This window comes from Lipomyces chichibuensis (genome assembly GCF_038497645.1).
Source record: "Lipomyces chichibuensis strain CBS 12929 unplaced genomic scaffold V1513scaffold_1, whole genome shotgun sequence".
Lineage (NCBI taxonomy): Eukaryota > Fungi > Ascomycota > Lipomycetes > Lipomycetales > Lipomycetaceae > Lipomyces > Lipomyces chichibuensis.
Window position 1 is genome coordinate 81,179 of NW_027117453.1, and position 16,233 is coordinate 97,411.

At 46.9% G+C, this 16,233-nt stretch overlaps 5 protein-coding genes across 5 annotated transcripts; 3 read left to right on the forward strand and 2 right to left on the reverse strand.

Annotated features, from left to right (window-relative positions):
- The first annotated feature begins 208 nt into the window (after positions 1 to 208).
- V1513DRAFT_434733 (60S ribosomal protein eL32) lies at positions 209 to 962 on the forward strand. The gene is made up of 2 exons (XM_066896505.1): positions 209 to 397; positions 528 to 962. The coding sequence occupies exons 1-2, from the start codon at positions 261 to 263 to the stop codon at positions 784 to 786; spliced, it is 396 nt and encodes a 131-aa protein (XP_066756382.1). The 5' UTR covers positions 209 to 260; the 3' UTR covers positions 787 to 962.
- Positions 963 to 3,098: 2,136 nt separating this feature from the next.
- V1513DRAFT_372181 (P-loop containing nucleoside triphosphate hydrolase protein) lies at positions 3,099 to 7,367 on the forward strand (the record flags this gene model as incomplete). Its single annotated transcript, XM_066894769.1, has 3 exons — positions 3,099 to 3,887; positions 3,944 to 6,680; positions 6,736 to 7,367. The coding sequence occupies 3 exons, from the start codon at positions 3,099 to 3,101 to the stop codon at positions 7,365 to 7,367; spliced, it is 4,158 nt and encodes a 1,385-aa protein (XP_066756383.1).
- Positions 7,368 to 8,369: 1,002 nt separating this feature from the next.
- On the reverse strand, positions 8,370 to 12,533 carry V1513DRAFT_422160 (P-loop containing nucleoside triphosphate hydrolase protein; the record flags this gene model as incomplete). The annotated part of the gene is made up of 2 exons (XM_066895967.1): positions 8,370 to 11,273; positions 11,319 to 12,533. 2 exons carry the CDS (start codon positions 12,531 to 12,533, stop codon positions 8,370 to 8,372), a joined length of 4,119 nt encoding a protein of 1,372 aa, XP_066756384.1.
- A 1,428-nt stretch (positions 12,534 to 13,961) lies between these two features.
- Positions 13,962 to 14,588, forward strand: V1513DRAFT_455795 (uncharacterized protein; the record flags this gene model as incomplete). Its single annotated transcript, XM_066899533.1, has 1 exon — positions 13,962 to 14,588. The coding sequence occupies one exon, from the start codon at positions 13,962 to 13,964 to the stop codon at positions 14,586 to 14,588; it is 627 nt and encodes a 208-aa protein (XP_066756385.1).
- Positions 14,589 to 14,606: 18 nt separating this feature from the next.
- On the reverse strand, positions 14,607 to 15,859 carry V1513DRAFT_434746 (S-adenosyl-L-methionine-dependent methyltransferase). The gene has a single exon (XM_066896506.1). It carries the CDS (start codon positions 15,569 to 15,571, stop codon positions 14,678 to 14,680), a length of 894 nt encoding a protein of 297 aa, XP_066756386.1. The 5' UTR covers positions 15,572 to 15,859; the 3' UTR covers positions 14,607 to 14,677.
- Positions 15,860 to 16,233: the final 374 nt, after the last annotated feature.

The window sequence follows — 16,233 nt, forward strand, 5'->3', positions numbered from 1 at the left end:
TCGTTTCACTCTGTGTGGAAATACTAGATTTGGTTTCCGGTTCCTTCCGTTGAATTATTAGGGTTAAAGTGGGCAACTATCTTTCAGGGCGTAACCCTAAGCGCGAGCAGAACTGGAGGAAAACACAGTCACGCAACATCCTCTGTCGGCGGGTCAGGGCTTTCTTCCAACCACCTCACCAGCAATTTGGAGGATATTCGAGATTCCATACAATCGTCAGCACCTGCATCTCAGCACCATTTGACGACGATTCAGCAACAATGGCCCCCGCTGCTCCACACCCCAAGATCGTCAAGAAGAAGACTACCAAGTTCAAGAGATGGCAGTCCGATGCTGTTATCGGTGTCAAGGAGTCGTGGCGGAAACCCAAGGGTATTGACTCTCGTATCCGACGTCGGTAAGTTGTTTTGTGTTATGATCAAGCTGCCGCGGTTGAAAAGAATGAGAGGAATGAGATTTGCATAATTTATTCAGAAGGATGATCTCGGGTTTATTGATATGGACTAATGCTGATTATTTTGAATTAGCTTCAAGGGTACTTCTGCCATGCCTAAGATTGGTTACGGATCGAACAAGAAGACGCGTCACTTGATGCCCTCTGGCCACAAGGCTTTCGTTGTTCGCAACGTTGCTGATGTTGAGCTTTTGCTCATGCACCCCAAGACTTATGCTGCTGAGATCGCCCACAACGTTTCGTCGCGCAAGAGAATCAGCATCCTCGAAAAGGCAAAGCAGCTCGGCGTCAAGGTCACCAACCCCACCGCTAAGTTGAGACTCGAGGGTTAAATAGGTGTGATGTGCGGTTGGTTGTGTAAATGAACAAAAATAAGGGTAGTGAAATGTGTCGGCATCTGTGTAACGGTTTTGTGAGTATGGGATTGTTTAATTATGAAGTTAAGCGATGGAAGACGCTTTTACATGTACTTATATTGGCACAAAAATATACACTTATAAAGTCGCATTTACTATGCTCGATTCATCTTCAGCCGGTAGCAAGGAGTATAAATTCTCATCTCATTGACATGAGGGTTGCATGCGTACAGAGCAAATTGATTACCAAGAACAATTCCTAGCAATAACGGTTGGCTCTTTAGGTCGATCTCATTTTGCCCAACTTTTGCAGTCCACCAATAACATGATGCTGCCTAACATCGGATTACTGCATCGATTTATATTTTCTGATTCAGCTAGGGCTAGTTAGAGTAAAACCCAAGCCAACCGAATAAAAGATGCAGAAAGCTTCCTTCAGCCGCAGCCTGCATCATCGATGTTACATCTACGGAACAGTGGTGGTCGTCGTCCACTATGGACGCTCATCCAGCAAAATATCCACGCAATGTTCCGAGCCGCGTTCACATCTCTGTTCCAAACTGTATGACACTTGTTTCAGCATAGTACAGCATGGAGAGATGGTCCTTTGTCTCCATTTGCATTGCGTTGTGCGTGGATATGAATTAGGTCCCTATGTACATTCAAATTCGTTGGAGTAATAAATAAAGGATGAACTCTTCGAGTTACCCAGCTGTTGCTTCCCTTGTCGTCTTCTTCCCTCCACCCCCGCCTCTGCGCCTGTTAAACGCGATCCCCCACCATCATCCTCTTCCTCCCGAAGACCCGTCCTCTCTCTCTGCTCCTCGTTGTGTTTGGAGCAGACTTGACTCGTTCGATACTCGTCTACTGGCACCACGGTAACATACCGCCGAAGATGCTTGCGCAACTTCTTAACCGGCTCTTTTCCCATTCATCGACGACCCAAACTGACCAGCACCGTAGGCCACCACGACTTCCTCTTAGATCCTCATAGCTTCCCCGTTCATTCGGTGCCTCCGCAGTCCCAACAAATCTCTACCGCTGCTGAAGAGCCGCTCACAAGCAACTTCAGATGCTGGCAGCGCTAAGAAATCCCGAGCAGCTCTTGCCGTTTGGCGGTAATCGCCTTTATGGGCGTTCCACCACCTAAAGAGCCAGTTCTCATTAGCCTTAGTATTAGTATTTGCGAGGCTAATGACACCGTCATCAAAATACCGATCAATATCCGACGCGTTCGCAGTTGCGTCGAAAACCAATCTGCGGCTGAGGTAAATGGAACCTAATCCAAAAATGTCATGTCAGTCACGTGACGACAATTTGGAGACGTATTTAGCGAATATAACAAATGGGAATTAAGTGGGAATGAAGTGAGAATGAAGTGCTTGATAGGTGACGGCAATCAGGACACCGTAACTCCAAAAACAGACCCTTAGCCAATGGTATCCGTGGATATATCCATGGATATGACCAATCAGTCGTCTCTGATCCGTATCCGGATCCGTATCCGTGTATATCCATATCCATATCCGTATCCACGACGGATATCCACGGATATATCCGTTATCCGTCTATCCGTACCGATCCCTAGAGTTGATTTGATCTACGAGTATAGGTATGTCTGCGCGATCGAGTAGCTCTGGCAGTACTCTGTGTGGCGGGGAATGTCGTCATCGCTGCACTGAGCTGTGGTATCAATTATACGTTCAAAGGTTACCTAAGCCCCAGCGATTGTTTAGCTGGATCAAAGATATATTCAAATCACAAGATTTTCGTTGTTTAATTTTGTTCAGACTTGTCAAAATTTCTCGCACTTCATTGACAAGTCCTTTTTTTTTTGGGGATTTCATAAGGGTTAGCATTGAGCACATCCCGGAGGCCGATTCTGCGCTATTTTCGTCCGAGCGCCGCTGATAACGATAACAAAGTAGCCGCGACACTGCGAAATTATTGCCCATATGCCCGTACTAATGGCTAGAATTCGCAAATTATTTGGAGGGTTAAATATGGTGGATAGAACTGATCGGGGTTTTTTCTAGACGATGGGAGGCCGATGGGCTCTGCAGAGCGAGCCGTTGGAGGGGCACACCAAGGCTGTTCGTTATCAAGGTTTACAGTGACCATCGGCATGGATCATGGATTGCGACTCACACTTTCCCAGACTCACATTCGGCGTCCGCCTCCAAGCCACCGCTGACAACGCTACATCCTTTCATTTCTCCATTCTCTCTCTTCTTTGTTCAACTCCCTATCGGTCATTCTCCTCCCTGCGTTTCCCGTTGAGACAGACAATGGGAAAGGAAGAGAAAGACGCCGCTACAAATGAGTGTTCCGTCTCGACGGTATCTGGGGACACTCAGACTACTCCATTACTGGGATCCGAAAAGTCTTCTACCGCGATCGATGTTCCAAAGTATGCTGACGAATTCTCTTCGCTACCACCGAGCGAGGCAAAGATCCTGCGAGAGCAAGTAGTTGTCCCAGATATCACCAGCAGTTTCTTCCAGATGTTTAGATATGCTACTGCTACAGACAAACTCCTTTATCTCATTGCCACTACCAGTGGCATTTTGGAAGGTACTGCGAAGCCGCTCATGACGCTTGTGTTTGGATACATTACACAGACTTTCGCCGATTACTATCGTTTTGATCCGTTTAAAGGTGGAATATATTACAATGGCACATACACCGATAAGTACTTCAATGGCACATACCCAATGTTCGAGAGTGCTACCTACAACTGCACGGGTATGTACGATTTATACAATCGTACTGAAGCATATCATGACTGCAACTCTGAGTTCATGCCAACGTATATTTCTCCGGAGGAATTCCAGCGACGCGTCAACAATTTTGCCCTATTCTTCCTTGCGATTGGTCTCGGAGATATCATTTTGTCTTACATTGAAATGTCTATCTTTATTGGTCGCGGCGATGTTTTGTCATCAAGGATTCGCGAAAATTATTTAAGAGCGACTCTCAAGCAGAATATTGGATACTTCGATAAGCTTGGTTCTGGGGAGATCACTACCCGTATCTCAGCCGACACATTGTTAATTCAGGATGCGATCTCCGAGAAGGTTTGTCTCTTTAGCGAAAGGTTTTACAATTACGAACGTCCTAACAGCTGCCGCAGGTTGGCTTCATTGTGTCAAATGTGACGACTTTCTTCGCGGCGTTTGCTCTCGGTTTCGCACTGTCGTACAAGCTGACTTTCATCATGTTGTCCGTCGCGGTCTTCATTCTCACCACGTTCTTCATTTCCTCCGGGAAAATGACGAAGTACTATAAGCTTGCGCTTGGCGGGGTCTCCACTGGCGGTACGCTTGCGGAAGAGGTGTTGTCCAGTGTGCGAAACGTCCAGGCATTTGGGATCCAGGACCGTCTCGCTTTGAAGTACGACAAATTTCTTGCTATTTCTCAGAAGTGGGCATTGCGGGCTGGAATCGCTGCCGGCGTTATGTCTGGCACCATGTGGCTTGGCGTATTTTCCAACGACTCGCTTGCCTTCTGGCAAGGTTCCAAGTTCCTCGCTCGCGATGAGCTGACAATCTCCTCTGTCATAACGATCCTCATGGCTATGGTTCAGGGGACTTACGCGATAAGCAACATTTCTCCCCATGTCCGTAGCATTACCAACGGCATGGCTGCTGCTTCCAAGATCTTCCAGACGATTGATCGTGTCTCCGTTATTGACTCTTCTATCGAGACAGGCAAGAGACTGGAAACTGTCCGTGGTGATATTGAGCTACGTGATGTCAAGTTTATCTATCCATCGCGACCTAATGTAACCATTCTCGAACACTTCAACCTTACGATTCCCGCTGGAAAGACCGTCGCTCTTGTCGGTGCCTCTGGATCTGGAAAATCTACCATCGTGGGGCTCCTTGAACGGTTTTATCTACCTCTGGCTGGTCAAATTTTCCTTGATGGTGTCAGTATCAGCGATATCAATATCAAATGGCTTCGATCTGAGATCGCTCTGGTCTCGCAGGAACCTACTTTGTTCGGTTGTTCTGTGTATGAGAATGTCGCTCACGGCCTTATCGGAACCGAATATGAAAATGCGTCACCAGCGGAGAAGCGTGCTTTGGTGATCGACGCGTGCATGCAGGCCAACGCGATGACTTTCATTGATAATCTTCCTGAAGGACTTAATACCAACGTTGGTGAGCGTGGTTTCTTGATGTCTGGTGGTCAGAAGCAGAGAATCGCGATTGCACGTGCTATTGTTGGAAATCCCAAGATTTTGTTGCTAGATGAGGCGACTTCTGCTCTTGACACTAAGTCTGAGGGTGTAGTCCAAGAGGCTCTTGATCGCGCTTCTAAGAATCGTACTACTATTGTTATTGCGCACAGATTGTCGACTGTTAAGGACGCGGATTGCATTGTTGTCATGCGTAAAGGCACTATTCTCGAGATGGGAACGCACAATGAGCTACTTGCGAAGCAGGGCGAATACTACGGACTTGTTGAGGCTCAGCGAATTCACAAGCAGAAGGAGGAGATGATTGAAGCCTTGCAGAATTCTCACTCAGCTTCTTCGTCCAGTGACAGTGATGGCATGAGCTCAACTCTTGATGAGAAGGCTTCTCTCGAGGGTTCCGACGATAAGTCAGATGACAAGGATACCGATGCACTTCTAGGTCTGTCCAAGACCAAGACTGGAAAGTCTGTGTTAAGTGTTGCGCCCCTTCAAGCCTCCCGTGACGAGGACAACGTATATTCCAACTACGGCTTCTTTGAAACGGTTGGATTCCTTATCAAATTGTCTGGTCCGGAAAACCATTTCAACGTTGTGGGCGCCATCTTTTCTGGTATTCTTGGTCTCAGTTATCCGGCTCTCGGTCTCTTTTATGCACGGTGCATCGAGGCCCTCAGATCGTACCCGCAGGATACCGAGTTTATGCTCCGGGAGATTGATTACTTCGCCGGTTTATTTTTCATGCTTGCCGTTGTCTCTTTTTTGTCTTCCATCATTTCTCTTAGCTTGTTTGCTTTCGCCGGTCAGAAACTAGTGCGCCGCATTCGTCTCATGACCATGCGCCAGATGCTTCGACAAGACATTAGCTTCTTCGACCGCGATGAGAACACTATTGGATCACTCACGAGTACCCTGTCTCGAGACGCTCAGGCTGTCGAGGGTCTTTCAGGCACCACTCTTGGGCAGATTCTGTCCTCGATGATGATTGTAGTGTCGTCTGTTACTCTCGCTCTCGTCATTGCTTGGAATCTTGGTCTTGTCACTACTGCTTGCGTGCCATTTTTGTTGGCGGCGGGCTTCTATAGATTTTATATTCTTGCTAAGTTCCAGCGAAAGGCTCAGCAGTCTAGCGAAGGAACGGCATCATACGCGTGCGAAGCGACGTCAGCCATTCGAACCGTCGCCGCGCTCACGCGCGAGGAGGACGTTATGCGACATTACCACGCGGAGCTGCAACATCAGATTGAGAAGGGCCGCGGTACTGTTCACTACTCAGCTCTCCTGTACGGGGTCGCCCAAGGAATGCTCTATCTCATCATGGCACTCACCTTCTGGTACGGAGCTCGCTTCCTCAAGAACCGTGAGTACGATCTGTTCCAGTTCTACGTCACTTTCATGGCTGTTGTTTTCGGAGCTCAATCCGCTGGTATCATGTTTTCGTACGCTTCGGATATGGGAAAGGCGTATCAGGCGACTCAGAACATCAAGCAGTTGTTAGAGCTCAAGCCTCAAATTGACACTTGGAGCGAAGACGGTGATATTCCACAGAATGTCAGAGGTGAGGTTGAGTTCAGGAACGTCCATTTCCGATATCCTACGCGACCACAGGTTCCGGTTCTCCGTGGTTTGAACCTGACCATCAAGCCTGGTCAGTACGTCGCACTTGTCGGTATGTATTATATTATCTTGGGTATTTCCATTATGGCTCATCCAACTTTTCATAGGTTCCTCTGGTTGCGGAAAATCGACTACGATTGGTCTTATTGAGTCATTCTACACCCCTCTTGCGGGCAAGATCATGCTAGACGGCAAAGACATCTCGCTATTTAACATTAATGAGTACCGCAAGCAGATCGCGCTCGTATCACAGGAACCTACTCTGTACGCCGGCACTATCAAAGAGAACATTGAGCTTGGTAGCACTGAGTCTGTTACCGACGAGCAGATCTATGCTGTGTGCAAGCAGGCAAATATCCACGATTTCATTATGTCGCTTCCGGATGGCTACGATACTCTCTGCGGATCCAAGGGTGCATTGTTATCCGGGGGTCAGAAGCAACGTATTGCGATTGCTCGGGCGCTTATCAGACAGCCGACGATTTTGCTACTCGATGAGGCTACCTCGGCTCTCGATTCCGAGTCGGAGAAGGTTGTGCAAGCAGCTCTCGATGCTGCTGCTAAGGGCCGAACGACAATCGCTGTTGCTCACAGGCTGTCAACGATTCAGAAGGCGGATGTCATCTTTGTGTTTGAGAACGGAAAAGTTTTGGAGGCAGGTACACACCAGGAGTTATTGGCGAACAAGTCAAAGTACTACGAATTAGTTCAGATGCAGGCTTTGGAGGCGACTGCGTAGGATCTGCCATTTACTTGTTATCATCTATTTCTTGTTGCATATGTAGAGGTTGTCTAGACCGCATTCTTTTTAACACGGCAATGGTGCTACTTAATTGTAACGCCAATTATTGAACTGTCATTAATTTTCTTCTTTGTATAATTCTTTTCTTTCATTCGATCTTTACATCTTTTCTTCGTTATATTTGTGTTGGCTTTGGTGATAGACTTTGATTATGTAGATACAGGGATCTCTCTGGTGTTATTTTATTGGGTTTTTCTTAGGTGCATAGACTAAATACAGGTAGGTTTATTAGTATCAATTCCTTTTATTGAAAGCGAGAGTAAACATTCGTAAGCAAATGGAAATAATAATATGCACATTCACTGTTGTCAATTAATATTGTCAGTGTGATTCGAAAATTGTCCTGTAAATAATCTGTTCGTTCTCAGAGCGTCCGTATCTCAATTCGTAATACTCGCCGCACCTTCAAGCACGGTCTCCGAGGAACGTACTCTGTTGGTCGTTTGTGAATCTACCAGTAGATTTCCGTTGGGCGATAATTTATATATATAGCGATCGGACCTTTCCGAATGACAGCCCACCACAGCTTCTATATTACACATCTGAACTGCGGACGGTCTGAAAGCATATGCCGGTTTGATCAGCTTGTAGCACAGAGACAAATCTTGGTCTGTTTTCAGCGCCGAGTCTGCAAACAAGGATTTCTAGAAGTACAAAGAGACATTCCCAAATACTACTTAATATACAGTGAATAATAACTCTAATCCCAAAATGACTATTTAAAATATCCAAGGCAAAATGAGTGTCTAACCAATGAAGCGCATGAAAATAAGGAAAAAAAGTTCACAAGACTAGATAAGATAACAATAATAACTTTGTAACCAATTTAAAAGACGAGCTTAGTTTTCAATGAAAATAAATGACCCCAAAAGAATATCTCCTCTATCCTATATATAATGGACTCCACAGCATAGCAAGATATCCGAAAACATAGAAAATTCAGCTTCTTTCCTCCAAAGCCTGTAGTTGAACCAACTCATAGTATCGTCCTTTCTTCGCCAATAACTCTTGATGCGTACCTGCTTCGCAAACACGACCAGCGTCGAATACATATATGACATCTGCGTTCTGAATGGTAGATAGCCTATGTGCGACAGCGATGGTAGTCCGACCTTTAGCGGCAATATCGAGAGCTGCTTGAACAATCTTCTCGGACTCGGAGTCGAGAGCCGAAGTAGCCTCGTCGAGAAGCAAGATCGTCGGCTGTCTGATAAGAGCACGAGCTATTGCAATTCGCTGCTTCTGACCACCGGACAACAAAGTACCTTTGGATCCGCAGAGAGTATCGTAGCCATCCGGAAGTGACATGATAAAGTCGTGGATGTTGGCCTGCTTGCACACATTGATGATTCGGTCTTCCGTGACCGGTGTTGGACTTCCGAGTTGAACGTTGTACTTGATTGATCCGGCATATAATGTCGGCTCCTGCGATACAAGCGCCAGATGTTGCCGATAATTATTAACGTTGAATTCGGAGATATCTTGTCCATCGAGCAAGACTGCACCCGCGAGCGGTCGATAAAACTCCTCAATCAAGCTAATAGTGGTAGACTTCCCGCATCCAGAAGCACCCACGAGCGCGACATACTGTCCTTTTTGAATCTTCAAGTTTAAGCCCCGAAGGACAGGCACCTCAGGACGTGTGGGGTACCGGAAGTGAACGTCAACGAATTCGATATCTCCCTGGACATTATGCGGAACCTTGCCTTCCTCAGACCAAGAGTCGATGTCGGGGACGCGTTCGAGGAGCATCTTGATGCTCTTCGCAGCTTGCACGGCCTTGCCGACATCCGGCGCGAACGAGAATACAACGCCGGCAGTTTCGGCACCGAAAATGACCGAGAGAAAGACGAGATAAAACTGGAACAGGTTGTACTCTCCAGTCCCCAGAAGCTGCCCGCCGTACCAGGACGTGAGTGCCATGATAAAAAACACTTGGCCCGAAGTCAAGCCGTAGAAAAAAGCTGAGCGCATGCTGACCGGCCGGTTGCGGCGGACGATCTCGTCCAGATTACTGTGATATGTTTCCCACACGTCGGACTCGCGGGTCAGGGCAGCAACGGTTCGGATAGCGGAAACTGCTTCGCAAGCATACGTCGACGAGCGCTCATTTTCCTTCTTCACTCGCGCTTCGAACTCCGTGAGCAGGTAGAATCTGTAGAAGCCACAGCCCACCAAAACGGGAACTCCGCTTGTGACGACCAGCCCCAATTTCCAGGCAAATGCAATTGAGACAACACTGCTACCAATAACGGTCACAAAAGCATCGATAAACTTTCCGAGGGTAATTCCACCAAGACCCTCGACTGCCTGAGCATCGCGTGAGAGAGTGCCTGTCAGAGAGCCAACGGTATTCTCGTCACGATCAAAGTATGCAATATCTTGACGAAGCATTTGGCTGAACGACAGATTTCGAATTCGACGGACAAGACGCGACGAAGAGTACCCGAACGCGGCACCAGTGATAGTGTTTGAGAGACCGAGACTGCATGCCAACATAAACAAGAAACCAGCCATTCGAGAAATGTAGGCGCGGAGCTCATAACGATCCATAATGTCACTAAATGCTTGCAAATTCGTTCCCCAGAGCAGCCCAAGCGCTGGATAGCCCATACCGTTGAAAAAACAAGCGATCACACCGATGATATTATAGGACATCTCGGGACGAGACAAGTCGTAAATGAACTTGAAGGCCTCAGAAAACGATGGCACAGTATTATCCTGAGCATTGACATCAGACGCAAGCGCGAGGGCCGCCATGGACTTTCCTGTCTTTGTACGGGCAAGGTCTAACGCATTCTGGTGCAAATAGTCTGTCAGCTCGATCGCTTTCTCGGTAAGCACTTGCTCAATGCCATCATCATCAGGCTGAATATTGTGGGCTTTGTCGAACTGCTCCTTCTCTTTCTCTTTCAACGTCTCAATCTGCTGCGCCTTAACCAGTTCGTAGTATTCACCTTGCTTTGCCAACAGCTCATTATGAGTGCCCATTTCGAGAATTTGGCCACGGCTCATGACAACAATAGAGTCCGCATCCTTGATAGTCGAGAGTCTGTGCGCGATAACGATGGTGGTACGGTTCTTGGACGCGCGTTCGAGAGCTTCCTGAACCACACCCTCGGACTTGGTGTCAAGGGCCGAGGTAGCTTCATCGAGCAGCAGAATTTTGGGGTCGGAAACGATAGCCCTTGCAATAGCAATACGTTGCTTCTGGCCGCCAGACATCAAGAAGCCGCGTTCACCAACGTTGGTGTCAAGACCTTCGGGCATCTTTTCGATAAACGTCCACGCATTTGCTTGTTTGCAAGCTTCTGTGACCAATTCACGCTTCTCAGTTGGCGAGCTGAATTCAAATTCAGTACCGATAAGACCATATGCGATATTCTCGTAAATTGAGCAAGCAAACAGAGTCGGTTCCTGTTGCACTAGAGCGATCTTCTGTCGTAGCCATCTAATGTTCAAGTCCATGATGTTATGGCCGTCAAGAAGCACCTCGCCGCCTATTGGATTATAGAAGCGCTCGATCAGACCCACGATCGTGGACTTCCCAGATCCAGACGACCCGACGAGAGCAACTGTCTTGCCCGCTGGGATCTTGAGGCTAAAATCATTCAAGATCGTCACATTGGGACGGGAAGGATAGATGAACTTGACATTCTTAAGCTCAATGCTGCCGTCGACTTCATTAAGCTTGACGCCCGTCTCTTCGCCGGAGTCGATGGCAGACACACGGTCGATAGAGGCGAAGATCTTGGACCCGGCCGCAATACCAGATGTCACACTGGAGAGGTATGGGGATATGATTGCGAACGCGTATGCGCCTTGGAACACGGTAAATATGATCTACCAATGTCAGTTAAGCACTTCAGGAAGGTAGAAATAGCATACCGTGACGATGTTTCCAAGCGTCGCCTGGTACTCAGAGTACAATCTCACACCCTGCCAATACGCTAACGCATCTGTCGAGAACGAACACAAGTACATTGTGCCATTCATTAAACCAGTTGCAATTCCCGCCCAGATACCCCAGTACTCGCTGACCTTCAAATAATTGTCGTACGCATGAGTCATTACCTCTTGAATTCCAAACGCATGGACGTTGCGAACGCTGCCGATGACTTCTTCCGCCAAAGTACCGCCGACGGCGTATCCATCCTGTGACTTTTTAAGGTATTTGACCATATAGGCGGATGCGATTCCGGTGGAGAGGATAATCGAGACCAGAACTGACAACATAATGAATGTGAGGATGTAGGACTGTGTGAAGGCAATAACCAAGGCGACGAAGAACGTCGTGGAGTTTGCGATCATGAAAGAAATCTTCTCTGAAATAGCTTCTTGGACAAGAATGGTGTCGGCCGTGATACGAGAGGTAATTTCTCCTGACCCTATTTTATCAAAATAACCAATGTTTTGCTTCAAGGTCGCTGCGAGATAGTGTTCGCGGATACGCGCCGACAAGACTTCACCGCGATCAATGAAGATGAAAGTCTTAATATGAGAGAGCACTATATCGGCAATACCGAGATAAACCAAGTACAATGAAAGTCGTCTGATTGTGTCATAATACTCTTGCTGCGAAAGTCCCTCATACGGAATATATTCACCGTTGCTGATGTAAGTGCCAGAGTACGCAGCAGACGAGGTACCGTTAGTGTACTCGTGCGTGGAACTGTACATGGCGCGCTGCGGATCATAATTTGCGAATGCCTCGGTGACGCTGCCGAACAATAGGGACATGACCGGCTTTAAGGCTCCCTCCAATAGGGCACAGACAACACCGATGGTCAATATAAAACGATCTTTCTTATTCGCATATCGATAGAGTGTGAAATAAGACGTTGCAGCAGGTGGAACGACAACCTGCTCGCGAAGAACCTTGGCTTCGTTCGCGGGCAAGCCGGCGAACTCGTCGACATTTGCGGGTAGGTCAACAGCAGCGTAGGACTTTGTGGATCCGCTTCTAAGCAGCGTGCGACGGCGGAAAGAGGAGAAGAAGGAATCCTTGCTGCTTGAGTTGGACGAGATTGAGCCCTCCGCTGCATCACAGGCACCGTCGCTCCGCAAAGGGGTCTTCTCGTCGTGCAGATGCATGTCGGCCATCTTCAATCTTCAAGCGTCCTGGTGGTCGTTAGAGATTACGTCAAATAATGATCAGCTCACTTACCGATTGAAGGGTGCAATCTGACAGCTACGTAGAGACAGATGAGAAATGGAGATGCTCGACGAGAATAGGATATAAACACAGCCCGAGGTCGAGGGTCCGCAGAGAACTGACAGAATGGGATTACAAATAGCGTTCCGGTTCGTTATGGCATCGCGGAAGTCCGATAAGTTATCACTCGTGGTACTGCGCCGCACGCTTGAACTGGGACAGAAATCAAATATCAAGATTGGTTTGCCCATCGCAGGTCTTCTTCACGGTGACCACGGACACTCGCCCAGGTCGCCAATTAACACTCCATTGCTTCTCATGACTGTAGCTAGACGCAAGTGATACAATTACGGCGATATCCAAGCCGATATTCAAGCGGAATGATTCGTGACTGCGGCTATCGCCGGGTCTATGCTAATGGGGCGGCTAGTCCAGGAACAACTTCCTGACCGACCCTAATAGTCATGTCGTTTTATGGGCTGAACTGAAACTCGCTACAGGTTAACTATGAGCGGTTACAGCTGCTGCCGCTCGAACCAGACTGATTGAATGCATGTTATTTACAGCACTGTATTGGTGCACGGTCAGAGTGCTCCATTACAAATTAGTATCTGGATTATGAGAATATTGTCAACTTATACGTGGTTGGATAGAGGATAGAAAACGGTCGATTCGTTCGAGAATTGGAACTCGGAAGTTGGTCGGCGTGAAGATCCACTGTTTTCATTTGACCTAACGCATGAATTACTGATAAGAGATAACTAGCTATAACTAAACTTAAGAGTCACAGATATTAAATTGGTGACTCAGCCAACACATCGTTCACACTTTACATGGCTCAGCACCAGCCTCTGACTCATGCTGCTAGCTTGCCCTCTGTCAGATTACATCAGTGACATATAGCGACCTCGGAGGATCCCATTTCTCTCCGGAGCCGCCACAATGAACGATGAATGTTGACGATCTTGATGTGAACTCCGATCCATCGAAATCTTTCCATACAAGCAGTAAATGGAATATTATTACGTCGCTGGCGTCGCTGGCGTCGCTGGCTGACAAATATGTGAAAATGCGGCACACAGGTGCAGATCTGGGTTGAATCAACTATATCGCCGCTATCTACAATTAGTACCTGCATAACCTAATTGATATTTGCCTTGAGATTTCCTTTGGCCGCTTTCACCTTCGAAGATCATTGATACCGCTGGTCACGATAAGAATTGTGGCGTCCGAGCAGCCAAAAACTAGGGTTATGTTGAATCAGCCTGATCGAGTCATCCACCTCCGGTTTCAGCCTTCTAATCGGTAACATAACAGTACATTTTCAACTTGCAAAATTTGTTACTACAAGTACGAAAATACTTTTTTTAATAACCATGACAACAACTGGCGGGACTCGCTCCAGAGCAAAGAATAGTTGTAGTAGCCTTTCGCCGACACGAATCGGTTTGGAGTCACTCTCGATTAATTACTGCCGGGTCTCGAAATCAAAAAGTAGATCGAGATCGAGATCTAGGTCCACGTCAAGGTCAAGATCAAGGTCAAGATCACGATCCAAAACGATAGATCATTCGAAGAGTTCCGATCTCTATGTACCCGCAAATCCTTTCAATCAAGGCTCTGACTCCGAACTAATAAATTCCGACGAATCTTCAAGCAACACAATTTCTATAACTTTTCCACCGCAGTTCATAAAATACTTTGGTGATGTCTTGGAGCGAAACTGTGTTTCTGACAAGGATGTGCATCTGCCGAAAATGCTAGATATGCTGTGCGACCGGGAACGCCGGCGACATTCGAATAGTTTGAAGCCTGTTGATGATATCCCAGATATTCAAAGTCTTTTAATGATGGATGGGCCGTCAGGACGAAGACAGGAGAAGTATGATATTAACGTATTTGAACTACTGGGTCCTGACGAGAGGATACTAAAGTGGAAATTGAAAAAAATAATGAACTTGATGGAAATGGAACCACTTTTGCTAGATGACTTGGCTGCGTAAGGTCCCGGGATTCGCACACTCTGTTCTAGTTACTGTATTCACGTAATTACTGAATAAATTATACGCCTAGCTATGCAATACACAGTATATCACAACTTCTTGCCGATGGCTAGTAGAAACGGCAATAAAACTTCCACTTTGCCGCTGTCAGGAATAGCAGAGAGCCCCTGACCCTTGCTACTGCTTCCAACCTCATTGCTACTATGTTCTTCTGAAAGCAATCTACGAGGCACCATGACGGAAATATCAAATATATGTTCAATTATATCCACACAGTCAAGACCAGCACACTCGAATGCACGTCTAATATCCTCCGCTTTGATTCCCCCAACATGATGAGCATGACGATGCAAATGATTATGACTATATCGACTCTTATCCGGATTGCTGGCCGTTGGTTTCTTCGCATTCGCAAAGATGGCACTGGTATACGGCGTATGCATTAGATCAACAACAGCTATCCACCCATCAACTTTCAAAAACCTGTCAACCAATATTTTCGTAACTGCAGCAATGTCTTGTAGGTGATGAAATGCCATTGCCGAAGCAACTACATCCACCTTTCCAAACCATGCCTTGCCACGTACTAAAGATTCTTCTGTCAAAATGTCGCAGTGTATCGCACACATCTCATCCTCGTCAATGCCTTGATTGCGTGCTCGCGTGTTGAACTGTTGGACTGCACCGGCGTCAACATCAATTCCAAGAATATTATCAACACGAGCCGCCAGACGCTGCGAAAGAGCCCCAGTCCCACACGCAAAATCAAGCAATAATGCATCTTTTGCTAAAAGCGTACGACTTATTTGCTGATACTCCGAGATACTCCTGGCTGCAAGCAATTGAGCTTGCCCGAGCGGGGAAAGCGATTGTCGAGCTGATTCGTAATCTGATGACGAAGAAGAATCGCTTTCACCGTCAGATTCGGCCAACGAGGATGCGCGTATGTATACCTCTTTGCTTTTACCGTTGGTGTCGCTCATATTGCTTGAAAGCGCAGCCTTTTGGTGGAGATTGAGCGATAGCAGCAAATTAATCTGTCGTCTGCGCGACAGGCCAGCGGTCAGAGCGCTTCGGCTGCCAGCATAGTTTTAAATTTTTGAATCATTCTGAGCTAAAAAGTACTCTATTTCAGGTAATTGCACGACTTGAATACTAATGAATACACATTTTTGTTATCTAGGACTGGTCTGGCCCACCTTCGGAACTGACAGATCAAGTTATATATACACCGTTGGCTAACCCGACGTAACTTACTACTTCGATCTAATTGAGGGGTGGCTAATTTGGCTGTCCGATGAAATAAGATTTATAGAACCATCTGTTTCCCCCCCCTGTACTAACGTGGGGATGCTAGTACCAAATTTTTAGAGGTTAACCGAGGCGTGTATGGTACCAGAATAGAGATGTAGCAAGCTGCTTGGGATTTCTCCGGACGCAGCGGGAAGTTGATCCATATCAAAACACAATCACAACTCCCCTCACGACACCATTATTATCAATCTATCGTGCATTATATCTGATTATTTGGAATATTATTTAACAAGTAGTACTGCACCTCACGAACTCATTCAACAAATGGTATGTGCTTTGATCAAAATTTGGTTGCATGATGTCACAGTGACGCCGAGCTTGCTCACATTTG

Coding starts and splice junctions, on each gene's coding strand:
- V1513DRAFT_434733 (XM_066896505.1), top strand. CDS start 261: ATGGCCCCCGCTGCTCCACACCCCAAGATCGTCAAGAAGAAGACTACC. Junction 398..527: donor GACTCTCGTATCCGACGTCG/GTAAGTTGTTTT, acceptor ATTTTGAATTAG/CTTCAAGGGTACTTCTGCCA.
- V1513DRAFT_434746 (XM_066896506.1), bottom strand. CDS start 15,571: ATGAGCGACACCAACGGTAAAAGCAAAGAGGTATACATACGCGCATCC.